General features: G+C 40.5%; 1 protein-coding gene across 19 annotated transcripts in view; it reads right to left on the bottom strand.

The window, feature by feature from the left end:
- mark3a (MAP/microtubule affinity-regulating kinase 3a) overlaps nt 1-24,788 on the bottom strand; it is a 62,852-nt gene extending 38,064 nt beyond the window's left edge. For 18 of the 19 annotated variants that reach the window (XR_003691021.1, XR_003691022.1, XM_028564997.1 and 15 more), the window contains exons 1-5: nt 24,455-24,788; nt 24,138-24,257; nt 15,719-15,901; nt 9,890-9,943; nt 844-892 (exon numbers count right to left, since the gene is read on the bottom strand). Coding sequence is in view for 17 of the 19 variants with exons in the window: in XM_028564997.1 (XP_028420798.1) it covers nt 844-892; nt 9,890-9,943; nt 15,719-15,901; nt 24,138-24,188 (337 nt within the window). In the remaining 2 variants the exon portion in view is untranslated. Of the gene's footprint in view, nt 1-843; nt 893-9,889; nt 9,944-15,718; nt 15,902-24,137 lie in introns of all 19 variants that reach the window. The other variant, XM_028564998.1, reaches the window with a different exon arrangement.
- Nucleotides 24,789-26,327: the final 1,539 nt, after the last annotated feature.

Here is a 26,327-nt window from a genome sequence, read left to right as displayed (position 1 = left end):
GCAATCAAACCATGGATGTCAATTATCTACTGTTAATTTACTGCAATTGTATTTGCTTTAAAAGTCTCTTTTTTTGGTCTCTTTCTTTAAAAACATCTTGTTATTGTTAGTCTTCTGCTTATTCTGCATATTATTAATAACCTTAATTTATTCTTGTTGTCTTGCCTTAAGAAATTGGTAACAGACTTTAAATTTTCTGTACCAAACCCTAAACATCCCATGATGCAATTTCTCATCACTGCTGAGCTTTTTTGTGTTATTGGCTTCTCGGTGCTGCTGTGGTTTGGCGTTAATCGGCATTTGCTCTGGCAGCCGGCTGCACGATGCTAAAGTTTGTGCTGCTCCAGACAGACTGTTTAAAAATCGATCATTTTCTAATCCCAAAACAAAAAATAGAGAATAACCTTCCAGTTTTAGTCATAGCAATTGTGTACAATGGTACACAATATAATGTCCCAGATGATTCATCAAACGTTTCAATTTTACATACATTTTTTTTTTTTGGCATAGGCTGCAGTGTTTAAGCTTTGCTCATACTTTGGATGGCTGTCATATTTACAAAAACGTTCACTTTTGCCAGGATTGTTGGATTTGAAAGAATACGCGGTGTAAAACTGCTTCTAAAGATAAAGCCAGCTGATGAAATCCACGCTGGCAGCATGTTGATCTTCACTGCACAACAATATTTTTTAAATGTCTGAACTTCCATGTGTGGAACTTCTCAACTAGTACACCACACATTTCTCCTACATTACTTATATCTAAGTCTTCATATTTAAATCATATCCAAGTCTCAAAACTAGTGCTAATATACTGCGTTTATGCAGTGTATGACGCACTTACCTATATTGGGATGATTCAAAATCTTCATTATTCTAACTTCTCTGAAGAGCTGAAATGGAAGAGAGAAAAAGAAAGGTTATAGTTCACTCTGGGGGTTTCAAGATTAAAAGACTATTTTCAGTGTGTCAAACTGTGATATCGGGTGATGATTCAGAAATGATGTTGGGAGACCTCAAAGATGACAACCAGTCCGAGGATTACAAATCAAGTGCAGCTTTATTCAAACAGTGAACAAACTTTCATGACACTGGAACAACCATGAGCATACAGACACGTCTGCCCAAGGATGAACCACATGTACATCAGAATGAATACCTTTTAAACACTTTTTGTGCTTACACAGCATGAGACATCTATTTCAGTTGGAACAGTTTACTCTTAAACTACACCTTTTATGGCACGTGCTCCTAATAGATTCTCACATTCCTGGCTCCAATTCCTCTATGTGAAAGTTGTGCCCATTCTAAGCTAGGTTTTACTGTGAGACCATATCATCTTAAACTGACTGGTCTCTAGAAAGTCCTTAGAATAGATAAGATACATTCAAACGTCTGCATGCACACATACCAAACCTATCAAACTGTACTAATATACCACAGGGAAAAAGCATATAACAAATATCTATAAAATGCACTTTCCACAGATACAGATAAAAAAAAAAAAAAAAAAAAATCACAAAGTGCTTTACATAAAGCATACATTATGATAGATATTAAAATGCAGTGCACAATTTAAATCACAAAGTAATAGGCCTACATAAAAAAAATGATAAGAAAGTGCAGACAGGTCAACCAAACACCCGTTTAAAAAAGTAGGTCTTTAACGGATGTCTGAAAGAGTCAGCAGAGACAGCAGATCGTGTCGGAGGATGCAGAGCGCTCCAAGGATCGGCCACCCCGGGTCCTTAGACGGGCGCCAGGAACAGTTAGCAGATCGGACAGGTTAGACCTTAGAGGCTGCGCTGTCACATAAGGTTCCAGAAGGTCGGCCACGTGTGCAGGTGACTCAACCCTAACTTCCACCGGGCGCGTCTGCGCTGCGTTCCTGGCACGCGGGGCCGCCCCGTGAGCAGTCGCGGCCATTCAAGTCATTGTTTGATATTCCACCAGCCGCTAAAAGATCCATCTTGGAGGTTGAAAAACCTAATATGACATCACTGATCTTTTCCATAAGGACAACGCCAGAAAAGAGATGGCATGGGGTTGAAGTAGGAGTGCTGGGAATGGAGGGTAGATACTAGCTTAATAAACATGCGATTGTTCTGTAGAGTAGAGACAATAAAATCTGCGAGTCGGGCAGCAAGACGCTCCGCTTCTGAGACGCTCCCGGTGCGGTACGGCGCGTGGCGGAGGACGGAAACAAAAGCGGAACGTAGCGCAGGCGCGCCCAGGAGGAGCATCGGGGTTACCGTGCAAAGCTCTGTGTGTGTTAATCTGCGAGAATCTTGGAGTGAAAGCTATATTTGACAGGTGGCCAGTGGAGAGACGGGAGAACATGGTTTGTGTCCCATCGCTGGTGACAAGGAAACCCGTAATCCGGTTCTTCCATCAACACTGCTGTTTTTAAAACAAGAGATCATGAGTTCACAAACCCAAACACTGGTCCTTGTGCTGTGCCAACGTCAACACGCTGCACAAGGAAATGGGATCGTTTTGTCAGCGCCCAAACACAATCGCAACAGGATTCCGTGCAGCGGCACAGAGTCGGTTTGATCCGGCCTCAGAGGATCTGAATGAAGCTAAACATGCACCCTCACATCTCCCGCCTCTGCACTAATAACAAGACACTCAGTCAACACACGCTCTCCTCCCCCCCTCCCCCAATCAGCACTCAGAGCCACCAGACAAGCAGATTTGTAACGGCCAAAAGTGCTTTTCAGTCTTCCGTTGTACGAGGCACAAAAAGGAACTCGAGTGCTATTTATTATTGATCGGCTGTTAACTACACCTCGCCCTCTTCCCTTCCATAAAAATATAAAAAGGCATCAATGTTTCATGGGGCAGGAGTAGCCACAGTGTGGGCAAGTTGTGAGGCTGTGCAGCCAGAAAACAGACAACCAAACCAGCAAATACATACGGCGGAACATGCATTTGCAAAGATATCGGAGCTCAAAGGGTTCAAAATATTCATTTTGTTTGAAAAAAAACATTCAAACAAATTGTCCCATTAATTAAAAACACCCAAAACCAGTTTTAAAGAGTTAACCACCAAATGACTGACATTAGATTAATTATTAAAAAAGGTGTCACAGTTGTTCAATGGGAATGTTTCAGCAGTACTATGAAATCTTTTATAAATTTACGGTTAACATTTTAGTCAGATAATAAAATTGTTTGCATATATATATGTATGTGCATACCTTTCTACAAAACACTTTCCTATCACACATTTACATTTAACTATTATTTGTAACACTGCCTACCAACCACAATATTAGATTTTACTTTAAATTCTAATCCTACATTTAGCCAATTTCTTTATTTTTATACATATTTTGTAAGAACATTGTTGGAGGGAGCCTGAGATCTAAGAATTTCTTCGCCAAGGACTGCTTCGCTGTAACTGCTGTGCATATAGTCTATGTTGACGACGATTAATTTAGGGAATAGTTTCGGTGCTGACGAAGGATCCACCGGATGTCCCTCATTTCGGCCGGATGTCCGTCCCCTTCCTCTTTTTGTGTTGGCGTTCTAAACTCCGGTGGATTTGTGAGGACTATGGTTAACTGCTCCTCAGATCTCTGCAGGGTAAATCCAGACAGCTAGCTAGACTATCTGTCCAATCGGAGTTTTCTGTTGCACAACTAAAACAACCTTTGAACGTACACATGTTCCACCAAAACAAGTTCCTTCCCGAGACTATATTGCAGCGGCGCCGTGGCTCTGTCCAAAAATCACCCAAAGCTGGGACGTCCTGATAGGTGACTGCCAGGGTTTGGTCCACAAACTGTACCAGGACAAGTCTGGCTGCTGATGATGAGGAGTAGGAAAAGAAAAAGAAGAGCCTAAGGTCTCTCCTCACTGTCATTACACTCTGCCTGTAACGCCGATCTGCACATCATTATACTGAAAATACTCTGTAATACTGTAGTACTGTGTGAGCACTAAAGAGGAATAAATCTCAGCTGGTTTTCTGTGGTTACAGAAAGAAGAGGAACTTTATTTTTGCTGATTAACTAGAGAGAACAGATATAGGTTTTGTGTGGTTAGGTTGTCAGTCTGAGACTAGCATATTAATACTTTGTTACTGACACGGTCTGTAATGTCCTGCAGAGCAAAAACAGTCCTTTTGACACCTGGGTAGGTTTAAAGACGTGTACATGGAAATACTTTGTCAGGCATGTTAACAGAATTAGTGGAAAAAACACGCAATGCTTCACCACATAATGGACGTAACAAGGTAAACCTGCTGGTGATCCAGCCATACCACCGCGATGATGCAATCAAGCTGTCCCGATTACACAATCGCTCTCGTGATCCAGACAAAGCACCTTCAGGACAAAGGACACACAGTTCGGAGGGTGAAATCACACCTTTCAGTCGCCTTGTTTCAGTCCAAACAATAGGGGAAAACGGCATTTTCCTGTTTAGGTTGCAAAAATTACAACTTGTCAGAGGCTCGTAAACAAAAATCCTGCGGATTTTGATCATCTACTGCATGTTTCTGGTAAACTTTCATCACACCAGGTCAGGGAGTTAAAGGCGAGTCACAACAAATGAGATTACAGCAACATCAGCTAAGAACGATGCACGTCTGTGCAACTTCTTTTGCTCCAAGCGTTTATCTCAGGCAAGAGAAAAAAATACCCAGACTGCAGTTTTCTGTTAAGCTCAGCGTCCTGAACAAGAGAGACGTCTCAGTGCCGTTATTTGGTCTCTCAAATGCTCCAATGTTATTGTTCCCATCTGGACACACAAATTAACCTGAGGGAATACACACTCTGGTTCAAATCAACTGCTCCAATCAGACTGAGATCAGGAGCCCTTACAGAAAAGCGGCTGGTCTCAGACTTCTAAAGTTACGAGGCCACAGATGAAGAGAAGGCTGCTTGGGATCGGCCGGCACACTTCGACAGAACAACAAACTTTAGCAACAAGTTAGGAGTTTTCGAAATCTTTCTTGTCAGATAGGCCTGTAACAACTATTACATAATTATCTAATCGCAATTTTTTGACATAAGCGCCAATTCTTTGGTCCTAAGGGGTATCACTGTTGATGGTAATTGTCAGTTTTAGGTTTATTTAAGACAAAAAAATTCCATGTTTTATGATAATAAAGAGGCGTAGTTTACTTCATATGCCATGTACCTGGGATATGACGATATCTGGGTCACATAACAGTGATATAACCAAAAGATGTATTCTGGGATTCATTCAAAATTGTAATTTGTTTACAAAAGTAATACAAAACAAATACATGTTTTTAAATTTGACTGAAAGAGACCATTATATTGTTAATAATTTTTTCTGAGACAGTAAATTGTACAGCAAAATTTGGTTGTTACAGCACTAATTCCAGGCCAATTTAGTCCAGCGGATCCTAACTTTTCTTTGCTTTGTGTGGGTCTTTAATATGAAGCCATGTCTACTGGTTACTTCTCATCCCTGGTTGTATTACGATTTCAGTTGCAGTTCAATTAAAAACTAAATGTACGCGATTGTTTCATTTGAAATCATTTTTAGAGGCCTGAAAAAGTCAAACTTTACAGCATTTCAAAAGAAAATACTGAAAATGTTGTTAGTGGCCACATTGAAGCAGTCAAACTGTACAAAATCTGGAAATAGTAAAAAAAGATGATTAAAACCAGAATATATAACTATACTATAATAAAAACTATAAATAAAATGGTAAGTAAACAAGACTAAGAATCTGATGCCAGTTTTCACTAACCAACATTTCGGGTTAGGGTTACATTTAATCAAGCCCTCCAAGTGTCCTGCTCCCTCCCTGACCTTTGACCTGGACAGGTTGAATTAGGAAGAGAGGAGGGGAAGAAGAAGAACAGAGTGGGAGCTGAGAGCAGTGTGCCAGGAGCTAGTGACAGATGTGAACGTCGACTCAGCTCCTCCAAACTATTAAGAACAGAGGCTGAAAATAAACATTTAGGCTTCAGAGACGATATCCCCCGCTATCAGCCTCTCGCCAATTCTTCCAGTTACATAAGAGGTCAGGACGCAGCAGCCGAGGCTCTGATGCAAGCCCAGGCTCAGAGGAAAGAGGAGAGCAGAGCAAAATAAACACCGGATCATATCCCTCTAAACTCTGCCTCAACGCCTGAGCTACATACCCTTAAAATCTAATCCATCTCAGGATTTCCTTCAACTCGGAATATTAAACTCATCAACCAAAAAAAGAAAAAAAAAAGAAAAAGAAGGAACACAGAAAGTGAGCCTATAAATGGAAACATGTGACAGGAGTGGAAACATTTAAAGTGCCAATCATGAAAAACTATACTAAAAAGTCTCTTTTTTTCAAGTGTGTTCCAGTTCCTTAAAATAAACATGAAAAGAAATCTCAGTCCCTGGCGAGTGGCTGAAAGATAACCCGACAAATTCCTAAAAGTTTTTTTTTTTTCCTGGACCGTGACAAAGCAGTTACCTAAAAACAACAAGGACGGCAGACAAAAGCCTGGCGCATTGCGTTTCCGTGGACAGCAGCGTCATGACTCAGTGTTTTTCTGTCAGCGGCGTGTCACAGCCAACGGCAAAGGGCCCGGGCCTCTGAGGATACAAAGGCCAGAATCAATGAGAGCTTTGGAAAAACTGATGGAAAACCACTAGCCGATCGCCGAGAGGGACGAGGGAGAGGAGGGCCTGGGCCGACCATCAACACCTAACACAGCAGCAGCCGCCGCCGCCACGCTCGGCCCCCCGTCCCCTTATCTCTGTCTGATGGGCACGAAAGCCTCCGGAGCTGCAGAGTCGATATCGCTCTGACTTCCCCGAAACCACTTCCAGGCCCGAGAGACAGAGCCAAAATCGACAGCGGCACGGATCAAAACAACCACGCACGCGCACACAGATCGCCATGAGTGTACACACACACACACACACACACACACACACACACACACACACACACACACACACACACACACACACACACACACACACACACACACACACACACACACACACACACACACACACACACACACACACACACACACACACACACACACACACACACACACACAAAAGAGGAACAGAGTTATGGGCAGCTCGTTCTCACTTCAACTGTCAGGTCTAACTGCTTTTCACTGGGTAAAAACAAACAAAAAAATTCAGTTTCTCTTGAACGGTTAATATGGTAAAGAGTTTCCAGAAAAAGGTGTTCAAATAAAAACAAATCTAAATCTTGGAAAAATTTTAAAGGCAGACAAAATACTTATAAAAATATATAATTTTTGAATTGGCAAAACAGAATTGAACTACTTAACTTAATTACAATTCTGAGGTGGGCGGGCTTATGGCTGCTGCCGGCGGCGGCGGCGAACAACAGTCTTTCGAATCGGCTTTGGACGCGACTCTAGAAGACTTGGAGTTCAGCTTTTCTTTGAGAAAAGAACGGCACTGAAGTCATTCTTAAAAATCAACTAGCTCCGCTACCTTCTTTGTTGCTCTGCCTGGTTGTAGTGCTATCCTATTGCGTGCAGAGGATATTTGAAAGACCGTTTATCCCGCCCCTGGATTGAGCCCAGCCAATGGTGAGTTCCCAGACCCAACATCTGGATGTGGATCTGGATTGTCAGGCTAACATTTTATGCTACCAGTACATCTTAGAGGGATATGATGAACTTTTTTTTTTTTTTACTTTACTACATTAATTTAACAACTTTAGTTACTTTAGAAAATCGGATTAATAATACAACATATTAGGGCAGCACAATTAATTGCAAATTTATCAAAATCACAATATGGACTAGTGCAATATCCAAATCGCAGGTGGGGCGCAATATCTGTTAAAGGCAAAGTATGTGTCTAACCATTCTGAATGAAGTATTGTGGTGCTGCAGAGAAGTTCTGGGCCGACAAATCCTATCCTACAGACTAAGTCCTCACAAAAATCACACTAATATTTTTCATTTTAAGATTTTTCAATGAAAATGAGAATGATACAAAATTGATCATTCCCTCCAATATCATGAATCATATCGCAATTGCAATATCAGTCAAAGTAATCGCAATTAGATATTTTCCTCATATCGTGCAGCCTAAAACATATACATCAACTGATAAATTATGGAGGTATTATAGATTAAGCTACCCAGCAGTACATCAAATAATTAAAATTAGCCCCACCTTTACCAGCTGCAACAAAATTATAATCCAATAATGTAATCTGTATTATTCTGAAAAAGGTCATTCTGCGTAGTGAGTTCTTTTACTTTAGGTACTTTAAGTATATTTTGATGCAAATGGTTTTGTACTTTTACTTAAGATTTAGAATGCAGGACTTTTACTTGTAACAGAGTATTTCTACTAGGGGTGCAAAATATTTCGACTCAATATCGTAATCGCAATATCACGTTGTGCAATATTATATCTAGGGGTGCAAGATATATCGACTCAATATAGTTATTGCAATATATCGAAAGTGTCGCAATAAGTATGCAATATTTGGTTTATTTTGTGGAGCACTGTGCCTCGTCCGTTAACTGCGTGGCTTAGTTGTGTTTGATTTAGAGCTTGAAATGCTGTAATGATCATGTTTCATTGGCTAGTCACCGTGCCACTTGCACATGTTAGTGCACGGGTCCACTACGTGACAAACCCTACGGAGCGTACCACGGGTCCACTACGTGACAAACCCTACGGAGCGTACCACGGGTCCACTACGTGACAAACCCCACGGAGCGCATTTCACGGGTCCACCACGTGACAAATCCTATGGAGCGCATTTCACGGGTCCACTACGTGACAAATCCTATGGAGCGTACCACGGGTCCACTACGTGACAAACCCTACGGAGCGTACCACGGGTCCAGGAGCGTACCACGGGTCCACTACGTGACAAATCCTACGGAGCGTACCACGGGTCCACTACGTGACAAATCCTACGGAGCGTACCACGGGTCCACTACGTGACAAACCCTACGGAGCGTACCACGGGTCCACTACGTGACAAACCCTACGGAGCGTACCACGGGTCCACTACGTGACAAACCCTACGGAGCGTACCACGGGTCCACTACGTGACAAATCCTACGGAGCGGAGCACGGGTCCACTACGCGAGAAACCCTACGGAGCGTACCACGGGTCCACTACGTGACAAACCCTACGGAGCGTACCACGGGTCCACTACGTGACAAATCCTACGGAGCGTACCACGGGTCCACTACGTGACAAATCCTACGGAGCGTACCACGGGTCCACTACGTGACAAACCCTACGGAGCGGACCACGGGTCCACTACGTGACAAACCCTACGGAGCAGACCACAGGTCCACTACGTGACAAACCCTACTGAGCGGACCACAGGTCCACTAAGTGACAAACCCACTCTTGTTTTGGAACGAGCTTGGTGTTCCGCCTTCCTATATTTGCGTTTTTCAGCGCTGTGTCTGCCTTTTCCGTAGCTTCCTCTTGGATGCGCGCTTACGATCTGGCACCTGGTCGCTAGGTTTTTCTAGGAGGTTGACACCCAGAAACTTCCAGAACAAACCAAAATGGAAAAAAAAAAATTACAGAGGATCCTGCCCGAAGGGAGTGAAAGTACTTTTTCCACCACAGACTGAGATAAACTTCTTTTACAGCCTCAGGTTAGATTAAAAAAAAAAAAAAAAAAAGGAGCTTTACAGTCCAACGTTTTCATTTAAAACTAGTCCATGTAGAGCCGAATCATCTCCTCCACTGCAAAAGCATCGCACTTAAATAATAAACGCTCTTAACTCTATATGGAGAATACATGCTAAGTCCCAGCATGCCCTGCTCCCCGTTTACACAATTAATACCCAATCTGTTGTGCTTCATGAATTTGTAAATGAATTCTGCCACAGAGTGAGAGTACAACGTGACAGCGTGAGAGAGAAGGCAGGTAAATTACCTTCTGAAGGCTGTTTGGGTTCAGCTGCGTCTTGTCTATTATCTTAATTGCCACCTGGGGAGAGAGAGAGAAACACAAAATCGCAAGTGAGTTAAATAAGACGTAACAGCAGAAGTGTGAAAAAGGGGAAGTGGAATATGAAAAAAAAAATCAATCAAATAGCAAAGAGACAACCACACAGAGGGAAACTGAATTTATCTTTGTCATTTAAAAAAGACGTTGCAGCCTATCTGAGAGAGCAATAAGAAACTTTCAACTTCCTCCTTGAGGGAAAAAAAATTAAATAAATGTACTGCCAAATAATTAACAACAGAATCGGAAGGGGATTGAGGGGAAAAGGGCACCAACGTTTCGTTAAAATGTCGTACAACGTTAAGGAGAAGCTTGCTCTTTCTGTTCATCAATTATGGAAAAATCTAAATGCTCAGCGGCTCGCCCCTGAAAACATCCATTACTGCCAACAAGGTTTGGAGCCATGACTCTGTATGACTCTGAGTATATGGAGCTGGTAGGGCTGAAAGGTACCTGATACTAGCGCCTATACAGAGTTTCTATAAAACCTTTTACTTTACTTCTGAAATGTTTAACACTGTCCAAACACAAGCACATGTCTGGGCTTCATTCTGAATTGCATCTGCAACGGTCTGATCAAAGAATAATAAACCGTACTACAGATCTCACTGGGAATTACATGCCAGATTTCTTACTTCAAAATTCAAATCGCTACAAAAGAAGTAGAGAGATTTGGCTTGAAATAAACACTGGATGTCTGCCCAGCAGTGTTATTCCCCACCAGAATCATCAGTAGAGCTCCGATGGAGTGTAAAACCTGCAGTGAAACGTCAGACTTCTCGTCTGAAAAGAGCTGCAAACTGATAAAACAATTCCATCGTTTCTACTTTCAATGAACGGTTGGGATAGTTCAAATGTAGTGCGTAGACAGTTAAACTAAAGGTGGTTCGACTTTATTTTACCTAGGGGACACAGAATCTCAAAAACTCTGTAAACCTTTAATAATGTACAGGTGTACGTCATCCTTCCACCGCTGGTTGTCGGGGTGGTGCCCAGCTAACGATGTGGGCTATGTGAATAACTGGGGGGCGTTCTGGGGAAAGCCTGGTCTGATGGAGAGAGACGGCATTCATCCCACCTGGGACGGAGCCGCTCTCATATCAAAAAATCTGACCGAGTTTATCAGACATAAACCATGACAACCCAAGTTTGATATTAGTAATCAGGGGTGCAGTGCAATACACCCCCCTGTGCTTCCGTTGGAGCAGTCACCCACTCATAGTCTAATAAGCACGGTGTCTGTTCCCCGACTCAGATCGGTTAAATCAAAGGTAAACAAAAGATGCGCTTATACTTAACAACCTAATTGGAATTAAAACGACTGCAACGATAGAACAAAATAAGAAAATTAGATGTGGACTATTAAATATTAGATCTCTGTCTTCTAAAGCATTATTGGTTAACGAGTTGATATCAGATAACAACATTGATTTATTTTGTCTTACTGAAACCTGGCTGGGCCATGAAGACTATGTCAGTCTAAATGAAGCCACTCCTCCCAGTCATATTAATACTCAAATTCCTAGAGGCTCAGGCCGAGGAGGGGGAGTTGCAGCCATCTTTGATGCAAGCCTGTTAATTACTCCTAAACCTAAATTAAATTATAACTCCTTTGAAAGTCTTGTTCTTAATCTTCAACATCCAAAATGGAAAACATTACAGCCAATTATATTTGTTATTATTTACAGGGCTCCAGGTCCGTATTCTGAATTTTTATCTGAATTCTCAGAGTTTTTATCATGTTTAGTCCTTAAATCAGACCAAGTACTTATTGTAGGTGATTTTAATATCCATGTGGATGTTGACAATGATAGCCTTAGTACTGCTTTCAACTCATTACTGGATTCAATCGGTTTCAGTCAGAGTGTGCACAAGGCGACGCACTGTTTCAACCACACCCCGACCTTGTGCTGGCATATGGTATTGAAATTGAGGATTTAATAATATTTTCCAGAGAATTCGGTATTGTCAGATCATTCTTTAATCACTTTCGAATTCTTACTACCTGACTATATTAAATTAGATAAAAGCTTCTACACCAGATGCCTATCTGACAGTGCTATAGCTAAATTTAAAGAAGATATTCCAACAGCATTCGACTCTATGTCATGCCTTAACATAACCGAGGACCTCTATGTTAACCTCAGTCCCTCTCAAATTGATACATTTGTAGACGGTGCTACGACTTGCCTACGGACGACCTTAGACTCTGTTGCTCCCCTGAAAAAGAAGATGATGAAGCAAAGGAAATTAGCACCTTGGTATAACTCCCAAACCCGCAAATTAAAACAAATCTCGCGAAACCTCGAATGTAAGTGGCATTCCACCAAAGTGGAAGAATCCCGTTTCGATTGGCAAGAAAGTCTGAAAACCTATAGGAAGGCCCTAAGAAAGGCCAGATCAGACTATTACTCATCACTAATAGAAGAAAACAAGAACAACCCAAGGTTTCTTTTTCAGCACTGTAGCCAGGCTGACAGATAGTCACAGCTCTACTGAGCCATCTATTCCTCTAGCTCTGAGTAGTGATGACTTCATGAACTTCTTTAATGATAAAATTACAACAATTAGAGATAAAATTCATCACCTTTTGCCTTCAACCTCTAACGGTTCACCTTTAAACGCAGAGTCGCTAGAAATAACGACTAGTCTCGACATATACTTAGACTGCTTTTATCCTATAGACCTTCAACAATTAATATTAAAGATATCCTCAGCAAAGCCATCTACCTGTCTCTTAGACCCCATCCCAACGAGGCTACTTAAAGAAGCGTTACCCGTGGTATACACTTCATTACTAGATATGATCAATATGTCCTTATTAACAGGTTATGTACCGCAGTCATTTAAAGTAGCTGTGATAAAAAAAAAAAAAAAAAAACCCACCCTCGATCCTGAGGTCTTAGCAAACTATAGACCTATATCTAACCTTCCCTTTCTCTCCAAGATCCTTGAGAAGGTGGTTGCTAATCAGTTATGTGATTTTCTACATAGCAATAGTTTATTTGATGACTTTCAATCAGGATTTAGAAAGCATCATAGCACAGAGACGGCACTGGTGAAAATTACTAACGACCTTTTAACTGCTGCAGACAAAGGACTTGTCTCCATTCTTGTTTTACTAGATCTTAGTGCTGCATTTGACACTATTGACCATTCAATCCTGTTACAGAGATTGGAACACTTAATTGGCATTAAAGGAATTGCTCTAAGCTGGTTTAAGTCCTATTTCTCTGATCGATCTCAATTTGTTAATGTTAATGATAAATCCTCCAAGCACGCTAAAGTTAGCCATGGGGTTCCTCAAGGCTCAGTGCTTGGACCAATTCTATTCTCCTTATATATGCTTCCTCTAGGCAATATTATTAGGAAACACTCAATTAACTTTCACTGTTATGCGGATGACACCCAATTATACTTGTCAATCAAACCGGACGAAACCAGTCAGCTAGCTAAATTTCAAACGTGCATTAAAGATATAAAATCCTGGATGACCTATAATTTTCTGATGTTAAACCCTAACAAAACTGAAGTTATTGTACTGGGACCTAAACACCTCAGAACCTCATTATCTAAAGATATAGCTACTCTGGATGGTATTGCCCTGGCCTCCAGCACTACTGTCAGAAATTTAGGAGTTATTTTTGATCAGGATATATCCTTTAATGCCAATCTACAACAAACCTCAAGAACAGCCTTTTTTCATCTTCGTAACATTGCCAAAATTAGGAATATCCTGTCTCAAAACGACGCTGAAAAACTAGTGCATGCATTTGTTACTTCCAGGCTGGACTATTGTAACTCCCTACTGTCAGGTTGCTCAAATAAGTCCCTTAAGACTCTCCAGCTGATCCAGAATGCTGCAGCGTGTTCTCACAAGAACTAAGAGAAGAGATCATATTTCTCCTGTATTAGCTTCTCTGCACTGGCTTCCTGTTGAATCCAGGATTGAGTTTAAAATCCTTCTATTGACCTACAAAGCTCTAAATGGTCTAGCACCATCATATCTAGAAGAGCTCCTAATACCTTATTGTCCCACTAGAGCACTGCGCTCCCAGAATGCAGAGTTACTGGTGGTACCTAGAGTCTCTAAAAAGTAGAATGGGAGCCAGAGCCTTCAGTTATCAGGCTCCTCTCCTATGGAACCAGCTCCCGATCTGGGTTCGGGGGGCAGAAACTGTAATCGCTTTCAAGAATGAACTTAAAACTCTTCTATTTGATAAAGCTTATAGTTAGGGAGTGAGGAGTTGCAGTGTTCACCTAACTGGCCCACCTGCTTCTCTTCATAATTGTTAGACTAATAATACATAACAAAGTAGAGGGAGGCAGGCCAGCCAAGCCCGATCCGCAGGGGGAGAGTTCTAAGCCGAAAAAGCTACCTTTCCTTATGACCTGTCTCTCTTAGTTACGCTGTTATAGTTACGCTGTTATAGTTCTAGACTGCCGGGGACTTCCTTCCTTCCTTTGACACACTGAGCTGCTCTCTCCTCTCCTTTCTATTACTTTTACTATTACTATTTGTGTGTATCCAGTCCCAGAAATGCTTGTTACTAATCCTAGCTTCTGGGGAGTTTACTCCCGGAGTCCTTATGTTTTTTCCCCAGCGTATTTCCTTGGAGAACGTTGGCACCAAGATCCTGGTTCCAGCTGTCGCCGTGGTCCTGCTGCACTCCCTGCCGAGCTCAGCGGTGCCCTGCAATGTCATGCTTCTTCCGGCTGAACCCTGCAGCTTCCCGCTACATCCAGTCACTGTTCCATTATTAATGTGACTATTATTGCCACTGTTCATCACACCCCCAACCGGCCCGTCAGACACCGCCTACCAAGAGCCTGGGTCTGTCCGAGGTTTCTTCCCAAGAGGGAGTTTTTCCTTGCCACTGTCGCACTGCTTGCTCTTGAGGGAATTACTGTAATTGTTGGAATTGTTGGGGCTTTGTAAATTATAGAGTGTGGTCTGGACCTACTCTATCTGTAAAGTGTCTCGAGATAACTCTTGTTATGATTTGATACTATAAATAAAATTGAATTGAATTAAACCTCGTCAACTTTAATGACAATACCGGGCGCCCATATATAGAGGGTTTACTCCTCGACGCAGCGGGCCCGAGTTCAACTCTGACCTGCGGCCCTTTGCTGCATGTCATTACCCCTCTCTCTCCCTCCTTTCATGTCTTAAGCTGTCCTTAAATTAAATTAAAAAGGCTGAAAATGCTCCTTCCCCCCCCAAAAAAAGAAAATCTTAAATTTAATGGCAATACAGACATAAAATGTGTAGATCCAACTGTTGGTGCCGACACTCAGGCTCACAGAGCACATATCATAGACACAAGAGAGGCTGTGTGTACTTTAAGTATTGTTTTATAGTATTAATCTTATCTTGCATACGTTTTTACTTTATTTCTCTACTTGTTTATTTGCATTTGTTACAGAAATGTACAGGTTGGTTACGGAAAAAAAAACAACATTTGTTGCATTTCTATTTAAAGAATGTACATTTTTATCTTTTCATCCTACAAGGACTCGGAGGGAAAGATTAGACAGTCCTCATGGCTACTCGGTGTGCATTTTAATTGACCTACTTTCTTTCTGTGACTCCAAAAACCACAAAAATATTCTTATTTACCAGTATTTCTACGATTTCTTCAGCAGTTTATCAAAGTTGACCCAAGTGAAGTTCCTCAGAATAAGAGTAGCAAAGTTGATCAGCTAAAACGTGACTTCACGGTGTATAAAAATCAGCCATCGTGTCCGTCTCACCTCTCTGCCGGTGAGGATGTGTCGGGCCAGTTTGACTTTGGCGAAGTTGCCCTTGCCGATGGTTTTGAGCAGCCGGTAGTTGCCGACGTGGGGCTGCTGCGGCTCCTCGGAGCTGCGGGATCGGACGCCGGTCCGGGCCGAGCGCGTGCTGATCTCCTGACGTCCATTACTGTGAGACGTGTGCTGTGGGGAGAAGAGTGCTAGTGTTATTGAATGCACACACTGTGACTCATGCTGAACCAGTGTGACGTATCCACTTAGACTCTGCAGAAAATAAACTTGATATTTATAGTTCTGCATCCAGACATTGGAAAGCTTTCCTTCCACCGGCCACAGATGGCTGATAAGATGCTTTCACCATTTCATCAACCAAATACCAGAGCCTCAAAACTAGAGGAAGATATTACACTGCTCCTTTTCTAATCCTACAGTTACTGTATGGTATTTGTGAGGTTTTAAAAAAGATTTGCCTAATACTTGACAATTAGTTGATTAATGTTGAATCACTTCATGAATGAAATGTCAGAAAATAGTTCCCAGAGTACTCAGTGATGTCTTTAAAATTCTTGTTTTGCCAAAACAGTTCAAAACCCAAAGATATTCAGTTTAGCATCATATTAGGACCACAAAACAATGAATCCATTATCAAAATTGTCGCCGATTAATCTTCTGTCAATCACCTAATGGTTTCAGTTCTAAAAATGGATCATTTAAGAATCAAACGGCCAAATGAACACTTGAGTTGCACTGCTAACATTTCTATGAACTTTAATCCTAATGAAGACAATGACTGATTATCAGTTTAGGAACATGTTCTGCTGCTTGTGGGTGGTTTTTGATTTGCTTAAGATTTCCCTAACCAGAATGCACTGGGAAGACTTGTCCTGTCAGTGGCTCCCACATATTAATATAATAAGTGTATTTGATATAACACCTTTTACAGACAAAGTCACAACGTGCTTCACATGATAAACATTTCTAAAAATACAGCAAGATCCAAACAGAAAATAAAGAAAAAATAATTGAAAGACCAATGCAAATCATTTAAAAAGATTAAAACCTAAAACCATAGTTACAAACAAGACAGTAAGAAGGGCGTTCCACAGGTTTGGAAGAACAGGTTTCAAAGGAACGGTCCCCTTTAGTTTTTAAGCGAGTGCGTGGAACCACCAGTAGTCCCTGGTCAGAAGACCTGAGGGACCTGTTAGTAGGGTACGGACGGAGCAGGTCCGAGATATAAACAGGCGCCTGACCATGCAAAGCTTTATAAAAGTCAGAACGAGAACTTTAAAATTGGATCCTGAACTTGATCGGAAGCCAGTGTAAGGAGTATAAAATTGGGAGTGATGTGCGACATCCTGCTGGACTTGATCAACAGCCTTGCAGCAGAGTTCTGGACCAGCTGTAGACTACAAACTTGTCCATGCTTTTATCTTCAGTAGACAAGACTACTGTAACAGTGTCTCCCTAAAAGAAATTAAATAAAATCAATCAGACAGCAGCAGCTGCTGCTCGAGTCCTCACTAAGACCAAGAAAGTGGATCACGTCACTCCAGTTCTGAGATCTTTACACTGGCTTCCTGTCCCTCAAAGAACCGTTTTCAAAAATACTTTTGCTGGTTTATAAATCACTCAACGGTTTAGGGCCAAAAAAAATTTCTGATCTGCTACGACACTATGACCCACCCAGACCTCTCAGGTGGTCTGGGACAGGTCTGCTTGCTGTCCCCAGAGTCCAAACTAAACAGGAGGAAGCAGCCTTCCGTTTTTATGCTCCACATATCTGGAACAAACTCCCAGAAAACTGCAGGTCCGCCACAACTCTCAGCTCTTTCAAATTAAGGCTGAAGACCTTTTTTGATGTTGCCTTTCTTTAGATAATTGTGAATTTACAAGTCCTCTGGGAGGCCAGGTTTGGAACCTGTGTCGCAACAGAAAATGAGTTAAAGTATAAGTCCTCTGGAGGCCCGAGTTGGACTCTGTTAACTTGTTCTTATACTGCACTGTAAATTTCATTCTCTTCTTTTATCCGTTTTTAATTTTTTTTATCGTTTTTAACTGCTCTTTAATGTTTTATGTAAAGCACTCTGAATTGCCCGGTTGCTGAAATGTGCTGTACAAATAAAGCTGCCTTGCCTAAATAAAGGTCACGCTCACACACAGTTAACTGACAACTTAACTGAAATAAATGTCACCAGGTTATTGTCATCTCAGACAGTTTCTTGCTTAGTTCAGATATTTTGCCTCATGTCTTCCTCATTTCTTGTCCTGTAGGTAAGCTACCATAACAAAAGCGATCATGCGTTTCTTTTCTTCTCCGTTTGTCCATATGCATTAGATTTTGTTGTAGTCTTAGCGTTTTTAAATGTTGTTCCACTGCATTTTTGCCTAATGTAAAGCACACACCACTATGTTTGAAAGGTGATACAATAAACTTCAAAACTACAAAATGAACTTTAACATGAGCTGGTTAGCAGTTACAGCCAACGTCACATCCTGTGGTGCAGACTGTCTGAAAACAGGATGTGCAGCAGAGCATAAAGCCACACGTGATTTAAAAAGGTTAATGAAAAGTAAAAGAAAAAAGGCACAATCCTAAACAGAAGTCTGGTTCAAATACTGTAACACACTACTCTTCTGATTTAAACCAAGTCAAATGTTCAGCAGAGTGGTTAAACCGCCCAGATATTAATGCATCTTGTCTCAATATCAGTTAGCAGTTTAAACAATATTCAGACAGTTTGAGTTTGAGGCTGTAAAAAGACGTAAAAAGGAATATATTGAGAGGTGAAATGGATAACATAAACGTCTACAGTACACTCAACATTGAGAAACCCCAGTGCACTCTGCTTTGCATCTGTAATCAAAGATGAACTGCTCGGTGCTGGTGTTGGGATTTGGCGGTGTATAGCTCTGATAGCAGCAGCACCACCAATGGAGGGATTGATTTTTTTGGGTGCTGTGTTCAAAAGCACTCTCTCACACCCCTCTGTGACAACTAAAAAAAAAAAGAAAAAAGTCTGATAGATACTCGGTGCTGGCTCAGTATCGACTGTCCGAGCGATGCCTCATTAACAGTACCGGTGCCCTCTGCCCATCCCCGACCTAACTGACCCCATTCAGCCCGGAGACAATGGAAAAAGGACAATGATAAAAGGTGGGGGAACGAATAACAAGAGTTTAGACTTCCATGCAAACCTAAAATCTCATATAAAGCACATAGGGACCAAGGTCCAACATGAGAAGCAAGAAACATTACCTCTACTTCATGGTTTCACACCACAGGGCATCAATCAAATTAAATATATATAGTTACGTAACTAATTCTCTAAGATAGTTTGCACATTACAGCTAAAATAACTCTTCTTTTAGAGATACCACAGAACATAAAGTTCCCACTAGGAAGAACATGATCACAAACTTTTAAAAATCTGTGAATTATTTTACAGCTAACAAAAGTAGATATAAAATGTAAAAAACAAGGTCACTTTAAACTCTCTCCTAAGCATACTTATGTCACTAAAAGAATATTTTCCTTCTACAGTGATAACAGGGGAGTTAAAAATACCACAGACACGCCACAAAAAAACACCTGTAGAAGTTTTTTAACCCACATTCCAACATTTCATCTAATAATTAAGAGACTGAGTCTATGAAAAGCACTATATAAATTCAATTTATTATTATTATTAATCACAAAAAAACAGAAGAATCTATAGTTTTGCACACAAAAAAAACCCCACGCATTTCCATTTTTCCAGCTAACAACTTCCTGTAAGAAAAAAAAAAAAAAAAAAAAAAAAAAAAAGGAAAAATGTGATCCTTGCTTTTCAGTGGTTACTCACAAGGCTGCGGTGTCTCCTGGCTGCATGAGCGCCCGTCATGTTTCAACAGGAAAACACTGATGATGCCCATAGAGATTCCCACCACACCAGACTTTCCCAACTCAGAGAGCAGATAACCACAGAGAGACAAGAGAGCGAGACAGCAGCACTGATCCCAGTCAGCCCGCTACTGGTAGACACCCCGAAACCGGAAACCAGCACAGTGGCCTTTCAGATTAAAAGCATTTGGTCAGCTGCTTTCAGTGTTGGGAGTCTCTTTTTAAACCGGTACAGTGTAATGCTGACATTCCCAGCAAAGTATGCGCCTTTAATTCTTCATTTTCCATTTTAAAATTATAGTTGCACCTAAAGATTATTTTCATTATCAATTTAACTGTTGATAATGACCTTGATTCAGAAAACACTAAAGAATAGCCAGGAATATTCAAGGGGGAAGGGAATTAACAGGAATTGATGGGAGTTAACAGGAATGAAATGGAAATATAAGGGTCATTTGCTCAGGCTGTATTTACCATATCATATGCTGATAGAAATAAACCTGTCACCATACCACTTAACAGACATAATCCATTAGTATGCCAAATAAATCCATTCACTGGTCAAATACATGCAATGTGAAGTGTGCCACGTGGTCCGTGTGCAACTCGGGGTTTAAAGTGAACAACTTATTTATAAAAGAAACATTTTAGAATGAGGAAAGAATGGAAATAGTTTTAATTAAAACTCCTCAATTAGCATGCTCAATCAAGCAACATCCCACATGGTAACAGCTGTCGACAAGTTATAAACTGTGTATTTTGTTTAGCCTACTACGTGTTATTAGGTACTATGTTTAGTCCTTTGGCTCAGAGTGCACGGATGCTTTCAAATGATCTGTACATGGTGGAAGAGTGTGCTGCTAAGTGCAGTGCGGTTACAATTCAATGGTCATACTTTTAACCAAAACATGCCAGAAGACCTAGTATTGCTTTTATGTGCATCACCCCCCCCCCCCCCAATAAATTCACTACTAAAAAATGTCGGATTTTCATACGGAAATTGTGCAAACATTCCAAATTTACCAAGCTTAACTTCCCTTGGAAAATGTCCCGAAATGTCCCGACCCTTTTTAACCCTAGTTTCAATTATTGCTTCTGCTGGTTTGCGAGCGGTATTTCTCCAGCTACTGAGTCTTCACATTTGCAGCTATTGAAACGGTCCACTTCCCCTACACGGATCAATAAAATTTCCCCACATCTTATCGCCCTCAGTGCTCATGTTTGTGCAGGATAAGTCATATCTCCGGCTGACTCTCTGCTGCTACCGTGATGAGTCATGTGACACTGATGATCACATGTAGACGTTATGTGGCTGCGGTTACACAGGTCGGACGTTGGGAGAAATAAAAGGAATGTATGGAAAGGATACAACAAAATGGAGATATGTGGAGTAGGAATTTATATAACCCGCTGAATTCATGCAACAACAAAAAAAGATTAAGTATGGATTAGAGCATTACAGAAAAAGTACAAAGCAGCTATTGAAATATTAGATGACGTTTAAAGTGAAGTAAATTTGCATTTTACAGGTAGATTAAGATAATAATTCTGTATGTACAGAGGCTCATATTTCCAACCAAAACGGTTGATGTTCTGTAGCACTGAAAGCATTAGTCAATCGACAGCAAACTACTGGCCAGCAATTTTCATGACCACTTAGTCGTGTAGGGCATTTATCAAGATAAAACGTCAATATCTTCTGGTTTCAGCATTGCAATAGGAAAGATTTGCTGCTTGTCTCAGTTTTTTTTTTTTTAGTAGTAAATTTCGTTTTTGGGCAAAATTTGAAATTTCGGTCGGGATAACAAAACATCGCCTTGGACTCTGGAAACTTGCAATGAGCATTTACCACCTTATAGTTTAAAAAATTAGTTAAATGTATCAACAACAAAAAATTAAGCAACACAATCACTTGTTGCAGCACTAAATTAGTTACTGGATTAGAGCTGGATACTCCGAAGATCACACGAGAAAAGAATCGCGGGATTACATATCACACAAAAACCTACAGGATCTCGTCAGGCTCCAACCGAATGCGGTTGTGTCTCAACTACCAGCGTACCGCGCCAATCAGTGTCCGGCAAGGAGCTAGCGGCAGCTAACGGGGCGCGGGAAACTTGAAGACATCCCTTTGGATGTTGAAAAATGTGATGGTAGTTCCAATTTCTCAAATGTGAGGAGTCTCTATGTTTAATATCATCACTATTTGAATATCATCAAGGCTTTGGACAGAAGATCTCACCCTAAATTTTGAAAAACTGTAACTACTACTTCTCCATAGTCAGATGTCAGATAGTTTAAATATCGGGCACATGTTGTGCGTAACAGCCCCCTGCTCCATTTTTCCTTAAAATGTTTTTTATGTCATTAATGTTGTAATGTAATTTTATCTTGCAGAACACGGGAGTTGCTACTCTACTCTGGGGCTGGGCAATAATTCAATATGATAATTTATTGTCTTTTAATGGAATCATATCGTGATGAAATCATATATCGGGATTTACAATTATGTTGTCTAAATTGATAACATATACACATACTCAATTTTCTCAGTGTGATTTGTTTTTTCTCAATAATTTCACTTGAAACTGTTTACCACATTACTGATGATTATCTAAAATCTCATCTTGAAAAATATTTTGTGAAAGCACCAATTGTCAACCCAACAATATTGTCGCAATATCGATATCGACGTATTTGGTCAAGAATATTGTGATATCAGATTTCCTTCATATCGCCCAGCCCTACTCTACCGCGGCCTCCATCACTTTGTTTGTGTTATTGTGGGACCTTGGTGATTTCGGACTAACCCTTTAAAAACACCAAAGTCACACAAGAGCACGAAGAAACTAATTGATGGAGCCAGTGGTACGGCAGCAACTCCCGTGTTCTGCGAGGGGAAATACAGTTTTCATCAAAAGGAGTCTCGTGGCTTTAAAGAGAGTATAGGTGGATATACCTTCCTAAGTTCATCCTTGGAAAGAGCTGCCTGATGGCAAAGTAAAGCAGAAAAATATATAGCATACACTTATGTGTGTTATATATTTAAAGGAATACGCCACCGTTTGTTGAAATAGGGCTTATCATAGTCTACCCTGGCTGTAGATAGGTGGGCCAACACATTTTTTTGTCTCAGTGCAAGTAATTTGCTGGCTCACTTTTACTCACAACATGCTAACCGGCAACATAGGATTCCATTCACTACGCTAAGCTAACTAGCAGCGGCGCTGCCGGTGTTGCACAGGACTAAAGCAATGCATGCACAATGTGTTGGCCCACCTATCTACAGCTAGGGGAGACCGCGATAAGCCCTATTTCAACAAATGGTGGAGTATCCCTTTAAGTGGGCCTTTTCTTTTTTTTTGTTATGTGTCTAAAATGCTATTAGGCTAGCTGCTGCTCCCCATCCACAGCAGGTCATTGCTTATCTTCCGTGTCGGTACTCCTGACTGTTTCTCCAAACTGGGGGAGGGCCTACCCCACCATCTACAGTAGCTAACACACTGACTTAGGGCTGGGCAATATGGAGAAAATCAAATAGCACAATATTTTTTGACCAAATACCTCGATATCGATACCACAGTGATAATGTATGTATGTATAAAATATTTACACAATGAGATTTGTGATAAATAATCATCAGTAATGTGGATATAATGACTAAGTGGGTAAAGGCAAATCATAGAACAGTTACAACAGTCTGGTAAGTTCAGAAAATGACATCACTTTACTGTAATGCAGCCTTGAAAACCAGGAAAAGACAACATCTAAGACATATTACAATATCCAGAATCTAAGACGATATCTAGTCTCATACAAACTCACTTTTAAAATTCCAAACTATCCCTTTTTTATACTTTTAATTCCTGTATGTTTAAAAAGCTGGACAATAATAAATAATAATAATAATAATAATAATAATAATAATAATAATAATAGATAAATAGTTTTAGGACTACAACAAAGCATTGTTGCCACGATTATCACAAGTGGGCAGTTTAATTTTTACAATCCTGACCGGAAGCTACACTGTCGCTGCCTTGACAACGCTCTTTCGACAGGAGATTCTGTTGGTCACGAGGAGGCGGGACTAAAGTGGTCCATATTTGGAAGCTGAGCGGTTGAAACCTTTGAGTGACAGCAGGGAGAACCAATAGCGAGCCTGAACAGAAAACTACTGTTGCCTGCCAGAACCCAGAAGTCAAAGTACCGTAGTTTTGTTCGTGGTTGGGCCTAAATATCCCGACTACATCCTAATTACCTTCAGTTACATTAAAACTTAGCACAAAAATATAATTTACATGTAAATAAATACCAACATGGACGGTGGGTAAAATTAAAGGGCCTTTTTTACTTGGAGGATATGCTTGTTTACGATTTGCTAACTAAGTGTGAAACAATTCATCCAGTCCAATAATGCAACATAATCAGTTTCAATTTCAGTAAAACATCCACCTCCTTCTAGAACATTTAGATAGATTTTACAGCAATTAATTGCAGCACAGCTAACCCAATAAACAACCCTTTTATACTCACACTTTCCGTCACCTTCTCGTTGACCGTAGGCAAAGGAGTTTTTGTTGACATGTTTTTAATTCGTCCTTTCTTTCGCCAGTAACGTCTGATGTCCAAAAATCCACCGACACCTCCTTCAGTCTGACAGCCGAGAAAAAGAGATTATTGCTTTGCTTTGCAGCTCTGCTCTCCGGGGGGAAACAGTCTCAGCATGGATCGTGACAATTTTCAAACCAAACCGGACGTGTTAGAGCAGAGCACCTGAACTGTTAGGGACTGAAATAAAAAATGCCTGCATAATAATCTTATGTTCACTTATTTGCATGGCGCGTACATACCCGCTCACGGCCTGCGTTCAACTCAAATCAGTGTCCGTCTGTCCGTTTGTGTTTGAGTCAGTGAAGCTAACTAAACTAACGTTAAGGCGCTGTCGGTCGCCACTTCCACAAAAAAAAAAAAAAAAAAAGAAAACACCCCAGGCTTTCTCTTTTTTCACAAAAACAACTGTTTAAAAAGAAGCCATGGCGTCGAGTGTCACCAGCCGATGTTTCTTAGAGGGATTTAGAAGGTTTTGGTGGCTGAAATACTCGCCGTCGACTCGGTTTCTTCCATCTCCGACGGCCCAAAGTGAAGCTGGTCTGCCCGTTTTAGGTGGGACCAAAATGGCTACTCAGCGGCTGGGCTGGATTAGGCTGCTTTCACGGACCCCTCCCCGGCTCCGACGTCAGAACGTTATCATGAGCAGTCAAACAACATGTTCTTTTTGTTGTTCCCAAATCTTAACATTTTTCTTGGTAAATTCAATTTGTACATCGATACGTGAACCCTTATGACAGAGAAAAAACGTGAACGGACACTGTTACATTTTATAGAATTGTTCTGTAGCCCTGAGTAAGTTATATTGATATATTGATGTCTGTCTGTTTACAACGTTGAATACAGAATTAAAGAAAATATTTTCATTATCAGCAGTGGTAGGATGTAACCAGGGTTCAAAATCAGCACCGTTTACCAGCCAAATGCTGGTGAAATATGTAAGTGGCTGGTAGATTTGCTTCACTCACTAGCCAAAAAACCCAATTGTAATATATTGAGTGGCTGGTAATTTTTTAACATTCACTAGCCATTTAGCTGGTGGACGAAAAAGTTAATTTTGAAGCCTGGATGTAACTAAGTATTATTATTATAAATACAGTAGCAGAGTATAAAGTAATTAAAATTAGCTCCACCTTTACCAGCTGCAACATTAAAGTGATGAACACATATATAATTATAATCCAATAATGTAATAAATATATTACTCTGAAATGGGACATTCTGCATAAGGAGTACTATTGGTTTAAGTATAATTTGATGCTGATACTTTTGTACTTTTACTTAAGCAATATTTTGAATGCAGGATTTTTACTTGTAACTGGTATTGTTACTTTTTTTTTCTTTAAAAGATCCAAAAACTTCTTGCACTAATGTTACTGGACGATCTTTTACTCAAGTACAGTTGTGCAAAAAATAGAAATACCGGTCTAAAAATGCCCTATAACAAGTAAAAGTCCTGAATTCCAAATGTTACTCAAGTAAATTGCGAGTGGAGCTCAGACAAAGTTCCAGGCAGAGGCACTGCAGCAATGGGCAGTATGAGAAACTGTACTGTAAACAGCGTTCCAAATGTACTTTTTCATCCACCAGACAAATGGCTAGACTGTTCAAATTGTACCAGCCACTTAAAAGATTGTTGTTTTGGCTAGTGAGTGAAGCAAATCTAACACTTGCATATTTTACCAGCATTTGGCTGGTGGATGATTTAATCATTAAATTTGAACCCTGCATGTAAACCTATTCTAGTAGACCCCAAGAGTACAAATATGATGCTGAAAAGAAGTATAGGGGCTCTTCAAGTACAGTACTTGAGTTAATATACTTAGTTACATTCCACCATTGCTTAAGTAAAAGTAATGCAGTGTAGGAATACTCCGTTAAAAGTCAGGCATTCATAATGCATGCATAAATGTAGGGAAGTAAAAAGTACAACATTTCCCTCTGAAATGTAGTGAAGTAGAAGTATAAAGTACCTTCAAAATTGTACTTAGGTAGAGTACTTGAGTAAATGTACTTCGTTACATTCCACCACTGATCAATTAATAATCATTATTTTCTCGATTAGTTTCTATTTAAAATCAATTTTATTGTGTACAAGTAGAAAACAATGTCAAA

Source organism: Perca flavescens, chromosome 20 (genome assembly GCF_004354835.1).
Source record: "Perca flavescens isolate YP-PL-M2 chromosome 20, PFLA_1.0, whole genome shotgun sequence".
NCBI lineage: Eukaryota > Metazoa > Chordata > Actinopteri > Perciformes > Percidae > Perca > Perca flavescens.
The sequence above is the reverse complement of the archived record's forward strand: the minus strand, read 5'-3'. Positions and strand labels throughout refer to the sequence as shown.